Source organism: Tachyglossus aculeatus, chromosome 21 (assembly GCF_015852505.1).
Source record: "Tachyglossus aculeatus isolate mTacAcu1 chromosome 21, mTacAcu1.pri, whole genome shotgun sequence".
Lineage (NCBI taxonomy): Eukaryota > Metazoa > Chordata > Mammalia > Monotremata > Tachyglossidae > Tachyglossus > Tachyglossus aculeatus.
Window position 1 is genome coordinate 13,908,728 of NC_052086.1, and position 13,797 is coordinate 13,922,524.

Here is a 13,797-nt window from a genome sequence, read left to right on the forward strand (position 1 = left end):
TGTCAATCAGCGGACGTCTTTGCGCCACCGCGCACGCGCATCCATTTGGGTAGCCTCCCACCCCCCGTGCCGCAGGCGTGTGTGCAGGCGCACACTGCCCCGCCCTCTTAGCGACAATACGGCCAATCAAAAGAGAGGACGTGACGGCCGCCGACCAATTAGCGGGCTGGAAGGTGGCGGGGGGGGGGGAAAGGAAGTGGCGGCGAAGGGTGGGGCCCGGAGCCAATCGGAGAGACCCCCCCCACCTGTCAATCAGCGGCCGTCTTTGCACCACCGCGCACGCGTATCCATTTGGGTAGCCTTCCCCCCCACCGTCCCCGCGCCGCGCGCTTGCGCGCAGGCGCACACCGCCCCGCCCTCTTCGCGACGCTATGGCCAATCAAAAGACAGCCCGTGACGGCCGCCGACCAATTGGAAGGGGGGGAAGGAGTGGCGGCGAAGGGTGGAGCCCGGAGCCAATCGGAGAGTGAGGCCAGGAGGGGGAACAGGGGCGGGGTCGCCTTCTGACCAATAGGAACGGGGGAGGGCGTTCGCGGAAGAGGGGCGGGTCGAAATAGGCGGGGGCAACGTGATGGACAGCCCCACAGGGCCAATGGGGACGGAGCCGCGCTCGGCCAATGGGAAAGAAGACTGGGAGGCGGTGGGCGGGGCCCCGTGCGCCTGCTCAGCCAATTGAAAAGGCTGCCCCTTGATTGACAGGCAGAGGGGCGGGAGGGGGATGATTGACACCCTCCCCGGCCAATGAGAACGCCGGGAGGGCACCGACGGGGCCAAGGGGGCGGGGCACTGAGGTGGGCCACGTGTGGGAGGGGGGCGTCCAAACTAGCCATCGATTCCTCGTTCGGTGGCGAGAATCGGGAAGTGTCGATTTAAGCCAGATGTGGGAATAATAATGACGGCATTTGTCAGTAATAATAATAATAATAATAATGATCGCATTTATTAAGCGCTTACTATGTGCCAAGCACTGTTCTAATCGTTGAGGGTTGATACAGGGTGATCAGGTTGTCCCACGTGGGGCTCCCAGTCTTCATCCCCATTTGACAGATGAGGGAACTGAGGCCCAGAGAAGTGAAGTGACTTGCCCACAGTCACACAGCCGATAAGTGGCGGAGCCAGGATTAATAATAATAATAATAATGATGGCATTTATTAAGCGCTTACTACATGCAAAGCACTGTTCTAAGCTCTGGGGAGGTTACAAGGAGATCAGGTTGTCCCACGGGGGGCTCACAGTCTTCATCCCCATTTGACAGATGAGGGAACTGAGGCCCAGGGAATAATTATATGATAATGACGGCATTTATTAAGCACTTACTACGTGTAAAGCCCTGTTCTAAGCGCTGGGAAGGTTACAAGGAGATCAGGTTGTCCCACGGGGGGGCTCACAGTCTTCATCCCCATTTTACAGATGAGGGAACTGAGGCCCAGAGAAGTGGAGTGACTTGCCCACAGTCACACAGCCTAAAAGTGGTGGAGCCGGGATTATTATTATTAACAATAATAATAATAATGGCATTTATTAATCGCTTAATAAAGTAAAGTGAAGTGAAGTGACTTACCCAAAGTCACACAGCTGACAATTGACGAGGCTGGGATTTGAACCCATGACTTCTGACTCCCAAGCCCGGGATTTTTCCACTGAGCCTCTCTGTGAATCTATGTAGGGGTGATAATAGTAATAATAATAATGATGACATTTATTATTAAGCGCTTACTATGTGCCAAGCACTGTTCTAAACTCTGGGGTAGATACAAGATGATGGGGTTGTCCCAAGTGGGGCTCACAGTCTTCATCCCCATTTTACAGATGAGGGAACTGAGGCCCAGAGAAGTGAAGTGACTTGCCCAAAGTCACACAGCTGACCAGTGGCGGAGCCGGGATTTGAACCCACGACCTCTGACTCCAAAGCCCGGGCTCTTTCTGCTGAGCCATGCTTAGTACAGTGCTCTGCACACAGTAAGCGCTCAATAAATACGATTGATGATGATGCTGTTTCTCTTATTATCATAATAATAATGATGATGGCATTTGTTAAGCGCTTACTATGTGCGAAGCACCGTTCTAAGCGCTGGGGAGGATACGAGGTGATCAGGTTGTCCCACGTGGGACTCACAGTCTTAATCTTCTTAAAAGCAGCGTGGCTCAGTGGAAAGAGCCCGGGTTTGGGAGTCAGAGGTCATGGGTTCTTATCCCAGCTCCGCCACTTGTCAGCTGTGTGACTTTGGACAAGTCACTTCACTTCTCTGGGCTTCAGTTCCCTCATCTGTAAAATGGGGATGAAGACTGTGAGCCCCCCGTGGGACAACCTGATCACCTTGTATCCCCCCCCCCAGTGCTTAAAACAGTGCTTTGCACATAGTAAGCGCTTAACAAATGCCATTATTATTATTATTAATCCCCATTTTATAGATGAGGGAACTGAGGCACAGTGATGTTAAGTGACTTGCCCAAAATCACACAGCTGATAATTGGCGGAGCCAGGATTAGAACCCATGACCTCTGACTCCCAAGCCCGGGCTCTTTCCACTGAGCCATGCTGCTTCTCAATGGGAAGCAAAGTCTGTTTGATAATGGGAAACAAATCAAGTCGTCAGCTGGTGGGCCATTGGGCGGATTGACATGGCCCACCTTTCTTTAAATAACACTCGCTCCCCCCACAACCGAATTCCCTTCCAATCAATCAATAGTATTTATTAAGCGCCTACTAAGCGCTTGGGAGAGTACACTACAGCCTATAACCCTCCGGACACTGAAGAAACAGGATAGAAAGAACATCGATTCTTTGGAAATGTCGTGTTGAAGAAGGCTTTTGCGAATACCGCAGTCTGTCCGAGAAACAAAAAAATGGATTTTGGAGCAAATTAAGCCAAAGTGGTCTTTGGAAGGCCAAATGACTCGACTTCAATATGTATGTGTTTGTACGTATTTATTACTCTATTTTATTTGTACATATTTATTCTATTTATTTTATTTTGTTTTGTTGTCTGTCTCCCCCTTCTAGACTGTGAGCCCGCTGTTGGGTAGGGACCGTCTCTGTATGTTGCCGACCTGTACTTCCCAAGCGCTTAGTACGGTGCTCTGCACAAAGTAAGCGCTCAATAAATACGATTGATTGATTGATTGATGTTTTGGACACATAATCAGGAGGACTAATTCTCCGGGGAAGACACTAATGCTAGGAAAAGTCCAGGGAAAACACGGAAGAGGCAGACCGACAGCTGGATGGAGAGAGACCCCCAACAACGAGAATGGAAGAGCCGTTAGCAAGGTTCCGGATTATGGCAGAAGTCAGGACATTCTGGAGAAAATATATCCATGGAGTCGCTAAGAATCGGTCGACTCGACGGCACTTAATAATATTTCCCTGTAGACCGCAAGCTCGTTGTAGGCCGGGAATGTGTCTGTTTATTGTTGTATCGTACTCTCCGGATTATGGCAGAAATCAGGACATTCTGGAGAAAATATATCCATAGAGTCGCTAAAAATCGGTCGACTCAATGGCACTTAATAATATTTCCCTGTAGACCGCAAGCTCATTGCACGCCGGGAAAATGTGTCTGTTTATTGTTGTATCGTCCTCTCCCAAGCGCTTCATCCAGTGCTCTGCACACAGTAAATGCTCAATAAATATGATCGACTGAACTGAATGAATTTATGAACGACAACGGAATTAGCAGGTACATTCCCTGCCCAGTTTAGAGGGATAGACAGGCATTAGTATTCATTCATTCATTCATTCATTCAATTGTATTTATTGAGCGCTTACGGTGTGCAGAGCACTGTACCAAGCGCTTGGGAAGTCCAAGTTGGCAACATATAAAGACGGTCCCTACCCAACAGCGGGCTCACGGTCTAGAAGGGGGAGTAATAAATACGTACAAACATATATACATATATGCATATACATACACATACACATATGATATATATGTATACATATATGTATATATACACATACACATATGATATATATATACACATATGACATATATACGTATATGCATATGACAGATATACATGTGATGTGTACATATACATATATATAATATGAGTAAATAAGTCAGGCCTGGCTTTCCCTCTGGAATAATAATAATAATGATGGCATTTATTAAGCACTTACTATGTGCAAAGCACTGTTCTAAGCGCTGGGGAGGTTACAAGGCAATCAGGTTGTCCCACGGGGACTCCCAGTCTTCATCCCCATTTTCCAGAAGAGGTCACTGAGGCCCAGAGAAGTGAAGTCACACAGCTGACAATTTCACCCCTCTCCCCCTCATCCCCCTCTCTCTCCCTTGTCCCCCTCTCCATCCCCCTCATCTTACCTCCTTCCCTTCCCCCACAGCACCTGTATATATGTATATATGTTTGTACAGATTTATTACTCTATTTATTTATTTATTTATTTATTTATTTTACTTGTACATATCTATTCTATTTATTTTATTTTGTCAGTATGTTTGGTTTTGTTCTCCATCTCCCCCTTCTAGACTGAGCCCATTGTTGGGTAGGAACTGTCTCTGTATGTTGCCAACTTGGACTTCCCAAGCCTTTGTCCAGTGCTCTGCACACAGTAAAGCGCTCAATAAATACGATTGATTGATTGATTGATATGTATATATGCATATATAGAATATGAGTAAATAAGTCAGGCCTGGCTTTCCCTCTGGAATAATAATAATAATGATGGCATTTATTAAGCACTTACTGTGTGCAAAGCACTGTTCTCAGCGCTGGGGAGGTTATAAGGCGATCAGGTTGTCCCACGGGGGCTCCCAGTCTTCATCCCCATTTTCCAGACGAGGTCACTGAGGCCCAGAGCAGTGAAGTGACTTGCTCAAAGTCACACAGCTGACAATTTCCCCCCTCTCCCCCTCGTCCCCCTCTCCATCCCCCTCATCTTACCTCCTTCCCTTCCCCACAGCACCTGTATATATGTATATATGTTTGTACATATTTATTACTCTATTTCTTTATTTTACTTGTACATATCTATTCTATTTATTTTATTTTGTTAGTATGTTTGGTTTTGTTCTCCGTCTCCCCCTTTTAGACTGTGAGCCCACTGTTGGGTAAGGACTGTCTCTATATGTTGCCAACTTGTACTTCCCAAGCGCTTAGTCCAGTGCTCTGCACACAGTAAGCGCTCAATAAATACGATTGATTGATTGATATGTATATATACATATATATAATATGAGTAAATAAGTCAGGCCTGGCTTTCCCTCTGGAATAATAATAATAATGATGGCATTTATTAAGCGCTTACTATGTGCAAAGCACTGTTCTAAGCGCTGGGGAGGTTACAAGGCAATCAGGTTCTCCCACGGGGGCTCCCAGTCTTCATCCCCATTTTCCAGACGAGGTCACTGAGGCCCAGAGAAGTGAAGTGACTTGCTCAAAGTCACACAGCTGACAATTTCCCCCCCTCCCCCTCGTCCCCCTCTCCATCCCCCCGCCTTACCTCCTTCCCCTCCCCACAGCACCTGTATATATGGATATATGTTTGTACATATTTATTACTCTATTTATTTATTTTGCTTGTACATTCTATTTATTTTATTTTGTCAGTATGTTTGGTTTTGTTCTCCGTCTCCCCCTTCTAGACTGTGAGCCCACTGTTGGGTAGGGACCGTCTCTATATGTTGCCAACTTGGACTTCCCAAGCGCTTAGTCCAGTGCTCTGCACACAGTAAGCGCTCAATAAATACGATTGATTGATTGACAATTTGAACCCATGACCTCTGACTCCAAAGCCCGGGCTCTCTCCGCGGAGCCACGCTGCTTCTCTAAGCCAAGCAAAGAAATGGATTGGGAATCCATGAGTGTGGAACCCACACTCTCCCCAGTACCAAGGCATCCTGCTCTCTGGGAATAAGGGGAGGAGGACCGAATCAGTGATTATTCCCTATACCCTTGACTAATTGATCCCCTCTTTCCTCTGTATCCCATAGGCCTTGGTCCCAGTTCCTTTCCCCGAGTGGGAGAGTGGTATCCCTATAAGGTCCGTCAGCTGCCGGCCCTGGGGATCACTGGGGTGGGGGGGTGGGGGGTCCAGTGGGAGGGCAGCTGCTAAGTTTAGGAGACTCAGAGACGACAGGTGGACCGTCCCAAGCTCCCAGAAAGGAAAATGTCTTAGAGGGATCGGCTTGTTGAGGAGGGGGAGGGATGGTCCCTGGGGACAGCGGGTTCCCAAGTCCCCTGGGCTTCTCCCGCCTTCCCGACGTCCGCCCCATCGGACTCCGTCAGGGTCTCTGGAATCAAACGGTTCCTTCCCTCACCTCCCGAAGCCCCTCCACGCCACTCCCCACCGCGTTTTCATTCATTCGATCGTATTTATTGAGCGCTTACCGTGGGCAGACCACTGGGCTAAGCGCTTGGGAAGTCCAAGTGGGCAACCTAGAGAGACGGGCCCTACCCAACGACGGGCTCACAGTCTAGAGGGGGGAGATGGACCACAAAACACGTGGACGGGGGTCAAGTCAACAGAATAAATACAAATAAAGCTAGATGCACATCATTAACAAAATAAATAGAACAGGAGATATGTCCAGGTAAAATAAATAGAGTAATAAATCGGTACAAACATATATACAGGTGCTGTGGGGAGGGAAAAGAGGTAGGGCTGTGAGCCCACTGTTGGGTAGGGACTGTCTCTAGATGTTGCCAACTTGTACTTCCCAAGCGCTTAGTCCAGTGCTCTGCACACAGGAAGCGCTCAATAAATACGATTGATGATGATGATGATGATAGGGCGGGGGGGATGGGGAGGAGGAAAGGATAAAGGGGGCTGAGTCTGGGAATATGCAAATCTAAGCATATTCCTAATATTTCCTTGGCCTCTTTTCCGGATCCTCCTAAACAGGCCCTGTTTTTCCCACCCGCCTCTCTCAGAACCCAGATGGTCTGCCCTGCTTCTGCCCCTCGGTCAGTCGGTCGATCGTATTTGTTGAGCACTGTGTGCATGCATTCATTCATTCAATCGTATTTATTGAGCGCTTGCTGTGTGCAGAGCACCGTACTAAGCGCTTGGGAGAGTACAGCAGAACAAGAACCCAGATTCTCTGCCCACAAGTCCTATCGTTCCCCTACATGCTCCTATCTGGGAATAGGGCCGTTCTACTCCCAATCTCCCCTTTCCTTCTTTGTGGCTGGTTGACCATTCAAATAATTTCCAAACTCCTCCTGACCCCCTCCGACCAACTCCGCCTTTCCCCATCCGTTTCCTTCCTGGACCTCTTTCTGTTCGCTATTCCTCCTGCCCCATGTCCGATCCCCTTGCGTCATTTAGTAATAATAATCATCATAATGCTAGTGTTTGTTAAGCGCTTCCTACATGCCAAGCACTGCTTTAAGCGCTGGAGTAGATACAAGGTGATCAGGTTGTCCCGCTTGGGGACACAGTCCCCATATTTTAGACTGTGAGCCCACTGTTGGGTAGGGACTGTCTCCATATATTGCCAACTTGTACTTCCCAAGCGCTTAGTACAGTGCTCTGCACACAGTAAGTGCTCAATAAATACGATTGATTGATTGATTGATTGATCTGGGGTCGTTTTACCCAACTGACTCTATTTTTGGCCTCGTGGTCTCCCAAAGCCATATTATCAGTATTCTTTCTTCGCTATACTATTCTCCAGGACCCTTTCTTCTCTGCGCTAACTTAAGGAAATACCGAGAAGGTTTTCTGCGGTATCTTCGACTACCAGTTACGTCTCCGTGATTGAAGTACGCAGTCTTGGGGCTCACAGTCTCAATCCCCATTTTACAGGCGAGGGAACTGAGGCACAGAGAAGCGAAGGGACTTGCCACAGCAAGCGCTCAATAAATACGGTGAATGAATGGATGGATCCCATCCGCCCCTCGAGTCGGGATTCCCCTGCTAGGCCCGTTGTCTTCATCAGCCCTACCCAAAGCAATCCCCCCCGTCCCCCCACACGCCAATCTCCCCATCTCCAGTTGCCACTCTCCCCCTCACTTCTCCAAGAAAGGAGCGGCTTCTGAACAGAAGCTATTTTGGTATCTCGGGTTGCCATCTCGCCCCTCCGTGTGCCCCCTCCCGACTCCTTCCATCTCCAACCCCTCCCGTCCCGACCCCAAGACTCGGCTAGAATTACCCGTGGCATGCTAAGGACCTTCCCCCGGGAGGCCTATATAACCCCAGAGGGACGCCCCCAGCCTCGTCTCTCCGCTTCGGTTCCCTCTTGCATCCCATCGGATCCGTCACCGGCCCCCAGGGAGAGAGGATATGGTAAGTGAGATTCCCTCCCACGCGAAAGGGAGAGAGCGATTCCGGGAGTCCGCTAGTAAGAACCCCGGTCACCCATCCCCTGGTCCCCAGAAATGGAATCATTTCATTCATTCATTCATTCATTCAATCGTATTTATTGAGCGCCTACTGTGTGCAGAGCGCCGGACTAAGCGCTTGGGAGGTACAAGTTGGCAACATATGGGAGGAAAAGGAAAAATCGGTTAACTAGACTGTGAGCCCGCTGTTGCGTAGGGACCGTCCCTATATGTTGCCAACTTCCAAGTGCTTAGTACAGTGCTCTGCACACAGTAAGTGCTCATTAAATACGACTGAATGAATGAACTAGAGGAAAGAGTGCTCAATAAATACGATTGAATGAATGAACTAGAGGAAAGAGCGTTAATGGGGGCAAAGAGCCCCCTCAGTGACACAGGGAAACCATCCCTCCACCCCCTGCAATTATAGCGGGGGTAGGACGGGGAAGAAAGAGCCGCCACCGTCGCAGAGTAACCCCGAAAAATGCGTCAAATAATCAAGAGAGGGAGGGAGGTGAACCTAGGCAGCTGGATAGCATCATCGCACTCCAGCCAGAACGGTTTCGTGGAACGTCGAAAAGTCAGGGAGTCAAAATTGTTTCTGATTCTGAAGTACCTCGAGTACTTCAATTACAGAAACATAACTAGCAGTAGAAGATACCGCAGAAAACCTTCTCGGTATTTCCTCGAGTTAGCACAGAGAAGAAAGGGTTCTGGAGAATAATACAGTGAGGAAAGAATCCTGATAATATGGCTTCGGGAGACCACAAGGCCAAAAATAGAGTCAGTTGGGTAAAATGACCCCCCGTGGGACAACCTGATCATCTTGTAACCTCTCCAGCGCTTAGAACAGTGCTTTGCACATAGTAAGCGCTTGATAAATGCCATTATTATTATAAATATGCTTCCATCTGAGATAATCTCTCGGTATTACCTCAAGGCAATGTAATCCCAGACTTAAAACTCAAACTCAGCAGTGAGAAAACTTGGCCGCCGTCATTTCACACTGCTACCACGAGGAAGAGAGGCAGGTTTATCAAAGTGATCCTACCTCATTATGGTAATTGCCAAATTTCCTCAGAGCACAATAATTACCGGGATCCAAATCCGAAGTAGGGCGTACTGTTAGGATCAACTATTAAATAGAGCCCTAGGTTACCTCTTCAAACCTAAACCCGCAATTCCAGCCACAGGATTCGAAGGTCTCTATTAGGACAGGAATGTTCTCAGAGAGAGGAAGGGGATCACCGTCCTTGCACGCTGGTCTTGATGCTATTTCCTCGTGTCCCATTCCCTTCTGCATTGGACCCTTTATTCACCCCTCCCTCAACCCCACGGTCCATAGCGATAATTTATTCATTTATATTCACGACTGTCTCCCTCTCTAGACTGTAAGCTCGCTGCGGGCAGGAAAGGTGTCTACCGACTCCGTGATAGCGTACTCTCCCAGTTGCTCGGTAAAGGGCGCCGCACACGGCAAGCACTCGCTAAATACGATCGATCGATTGATTATTGTTTTAGGAAAGGGAGGTCACTGTCAAAGATAGTCCTGGAAGGTGGGGTGACTTGTCCTGAGCCTTGAAGCAGTGGTTCTCATCTACCGAGCCCCCCGAAATGCCACCGAGTTCTTCCAGAGTCTTAGCCTCTTGCGTTAGACCGATTTTGCCGAAAGCAGGGAAGATCCCGCGGTTGGAATACGTTATCGCTAAGCCCGTGAGCGGACGAGAGGCTGTAGAAATCACCCGTCCTTATCCCCTTTCGGTGCTGCTCTCCCCTATTCCAAATTTTCCCAACCGGTCGTTTGGCCCGCAGAGGGTTGGAGGGCTAGGGATGAAGAGATGGGATCTGGGATTTAACCGAATGGCTTCTTCCCCGCCACTCTTAGGCACCCAAGAAGGCCAGGAGAAGGGCAGCGGTGGAGGGCGGCAGCTCCAACGTCTTCTCCATGTTCGACCAAACACAGATCCAGGAGTTCAAGGAGGTAAAAAGGAGAGGGAACTGGGACAGGCTCAGGAAGCGGGGTGGGATGAGATCTAGGAACCTCACTCGTTGCTCCAAATTCAGGGAAACTAGATGAGCAGCCCCTCCCCACCACCCCCGACCCCAGACCCGCCTTACTCCTTAAACTTGCTCTCCCTGGAATCCAGCATCCTGCCCTGAGCTGTATCCCCGTCCATGGCCCGCGGAATGTGCACCTGTTCCCCTGCCGTGAGGGGAAGGGGGAGGAGGGGGAAGAAGAGGAGGATGCCAAGAATTCCTTCTGCGAGGGCAGCCTGGAGTAATGGAGACAGCTGTGGCTGGAAGGAGGGGGAGAGAGAGAGCCCGGCTTCTGATGGGGGGACAGATACCCAGCCTTTTGAGAGAGGAAAACAGGCTCTCCAATCTCCCCCTTGCCCCCGAACTCCAGGCCTTCACCGTAATTGACCAGAACCGAGATGGTATCATCGACAAAGAAGACCTGAGGGACACCTTTGCTGCCATGGGTAACGGCTCTTTCCACGTGGTTCACAAACCTGACCCTACAAGCCTTCCCTCCTCTCCCTCCATCCTTCAGACCCAGCTTTCCTCCCCCGTATCCTCCTCCTCCCTCGTAGCTCACCCTCGGGGTCTCTCCCCGCTGGCTCCCTCGTCTTCAGATCGTGCTCCGTGGTGTCCTTCGGCCCCCAGGCCCCCTTAGACTCTGCTCCCTTCCCCAAACCACGGTGTCTTGGCATTCAGCCCCCATCGCTCCCCGCCAGGCCGTCTGAATGTGAAGAACGAGGAGCTGGAAGCCATGATGAAGGAGGCCAGCGGCCCCATCAACTTCACGGTCTTCCTGACCATGTTCGGAGAGAAGCTAAAAGGTAAAGCGCTCATCCTTCCGGCCCCATGAGATCCGAGCAGTCTGTCCCCCTGGGCCTAGGAGTCTTTCTGCCCCCGTCTTCCCTCCCATGCTGTAGGTTTCCTGGGCCTCCGTAACCTTTAACCTTCCCCTCTTCCAGGTGCCGACCCCGAGGACGTCATCACCGGAGCCTTCAAAGTTCTGGACCCCGAAGGGAAGGGATCGATCAAGAAGCAGTTGTGAGTGGCTCAGCTGCCCCACCTTGCCCCCATCGCTGTCCCCCTACCCCCAGCCCAGTCCCCATCCTTTTCAACTGTGGTGTTTGTTCAGCGTTTACCGCTGTTCTAAGCTCCGAGGCAGATACATATGATCATCAGGTTGGACGCGGTCCCTGTTCCACACAGGGGGCTAAAAGCCTAAGCGGGAGGGAGACCAGGTGTCGAATCCCCATTTTACAGATGAGGAAACCGAGGCATAGAGAAGTCAAGCGATTTGCCCGAGGTCACTCAACCGGCCATGGTTGAGCCGGGATTAGAACCCAAGTCCTCTGACGCCTAGGCCTTTCAGTGTCTTTTCTGCCATCGATCCGCTGATTCAACGCCCTCGTACCTCAACCGGCCTTAGCTCGTCCTGTCCTCTGTCCCACCTTCTCTCCGTATCGTTTCCTTCCCTTCCCTCTTTCTGAGTCTCATCCCTCTCAGGAGTGGTATCCATTCTTGTGCTAACCTCATTCCCTTTCCTCTCCTCTTTCTCCTATCTCTCCCGTCTTCCCTCTCTCCCTTCTTCCCTCCCTCCCTCTCTCCTTCCTTCTCTCCCTCCTTCTCCCCGCGCTTCCCCAGCCTGGAGGAGCTGCTCACTACCCAGTGCGACCGATTCTCCCAGGCGGAGGTGAGTTTTATGAGAGGAAGTCCCGGGATATAAGGGAAAGGGAGCGAGGGGGGAGAGGAAGCTAAGGGAGAAGACGCTTTGACGGGAAGAAGGAAGGAAGGGGAAAAGGAGCCATGAGGGAGAAAGCTTTAATATCCTAGGGGGGCAGAGGAAGAGAAGAAGGAAGGAACTTGCTCCCCATAGCTGATGTCAACCTTGCCTCCCACCACCCTCTTTTCCCGTCCCTCAGATCAAGAACATGTGGGCAGCCTTCCCTCCCGATGTGGGCGGCAATGTAGACTACAAGAACATCTGCTACGTCATCACTCATGGTGATGCCAAGGACCAGGAGTAACGTCTCTTCGGACAAACGACCCCGCGCCCTGGTCTAATTTGCCGGTTGATTCCCTTCCCCGACCGGCCCCCCAAATAAAGATGCCTCCGTCCGTTTCTTATCTACCGTCCCCCCCCAAATATCTCTCTGTCTAGGAGTGGCCCGAGAGCGGGGAAGAGAAAGAAGCTGGATATAATCCCAATTCGAGGTCAGGTGGCTGAGTTCCAAGAGAGGAGTGAGATCCGGAAGGGGAACGTGGGAAAAGCTGGAAGGTGGTAGGCGAGACTTGGGAAGCAGCGTGGCTCAGTGGAAAGGGCCCGGGCTTTGGAGTCAGAGGTCAGGGGTTCAAATCCCGGCTCCGCCTATTGTCAGCTGGGTGACTTTGGGCAAGGTGCTTCACTTCTCTGGGCCTCAGTTCCCTCGTCTGGAAAATGGGGATTAAGATTGCGAGCCCACCGTGGGACAACCTGCTCACCTTGTTAACCTCCTCAGCTCTTAGAACAGTGCTTGGCACATAGTTCCCTCATCTGTAAAATGGGGATTAAGACTGTGAGCCCCGTGTGGGACAACCTAATCACCTTGTATCTTCCCCCACCAGTGCTTAGAACAGTGTTTGGCACATAGTAAGCGCTTAACAAATACCAACAACATTATTATTATTATAGTAAGCACTTAATAAATGCCATCATCATTATTATTATTATTATTCTGGGCCCCCATCTCAATTCCTCCATTCATTCCATCATATTTATTGAGCGCTTACCGTGTGCAGAACACCGTACTAAGCGCTTGGGAAGTACAAGTCGGCAACACATAGGGACGGTCCCTACCCAACGACGGGCTCACAGTCTAGATCAACTTTAGAGTCGATCTCAAAAACTTCCCTGGTGACTCTGGCTGGCAATCAATTAATCAATCGATCATATTTATTGAGCACTTACTGTGTGCAGAGCACTGTACTAAGCGCTTGGGAAGTCCAAGTTGGCAACATATAGAGGCAGTCCCTACCCAACAGTGGGCTCACAGTCTAGAAGGGGACATTGGTATAAAGGTAACACGGATTAGGAGCCAGAATCATCTGCCTGCATTAAATACTACCACCAAAACCCCCACCACTGCTACTTCTTCTTCTATTCCTACTTACTCTTTGCCTCTTGGCTTTCTGAACGAGCAGAGGGAGATTTGTTTTATTATAGGAATATACGCGGTCACGTCTGTGCTGCGGAGGAAGTCGGGAGGACGGGGAAAGGAGCTGTTTTAAAGACGGATGTAAAGGATGGTGTCAGTTGTCCAACTGAACTCAGTACAGAAGGGGAGTGGGAAAATGCTGATCAAATGCTCAGTCCCCAGTCCCACTTGGCTCTCCAGGGCCCTCTCACCCTTGCGCCCCGCCACGAAGAGCTCCGTCAACATCTTTCCCACCTTTATTATTATGGTATTTGTTAAGCGCTTACTTTGGGTGAGCGCGGGGGTGGATTCAAGCGAATC

General features: G+C 50.2%; 1 protein-coding gene across 4 annotated transcripts; it reads left to right on the forward strand.

Moving 5' to 3' along the window:
* On the forward strand, window positions 1-12,620 carry MYLPF (myosin light chain, phosphorylatable, fast skeletal muscle). Of its 4 annotated transcripts, none has more exons than XM_038763416.1 (7): window positions 1-49; window positions 10,173-10,268; window positions 10,695-10,770; window positions 11,026-11,130; window positions 11,269-11,347; window positions 11,948-11,996; window positions 12,226-12,620. In XM_038763416.1, exons 2-7 carry the CDS (start codon window positions 10,233-10,235, stop codon window positions 12,328-12,330), a joined length of 450 nt encoding a protein of 149 aa, XP_038619344.1. In that variant the 5' UTR covers window positions 1-49; window positions 10,173-10,232; the 3' UTR covers window positions 12,331-12,620. The 4 variants fall into 4 exon arrangements, with proteins under 4 accessions (XP_038619344.1, XP_038619346.1, XP_038619345.1 ...); XM_038763418.1 differs by lacking the exon at window positions 1-49 and adding an exon at window positions 253-295 and having other exon boundaries at window positions 12,226-12,330; XM_038763417.1 differs by lacking the exon at window positions 1-49 and adding an exon at window positions 443-466.
* Window positions 12,621-13,797: the final 1,177 nt, after the last annotated feature.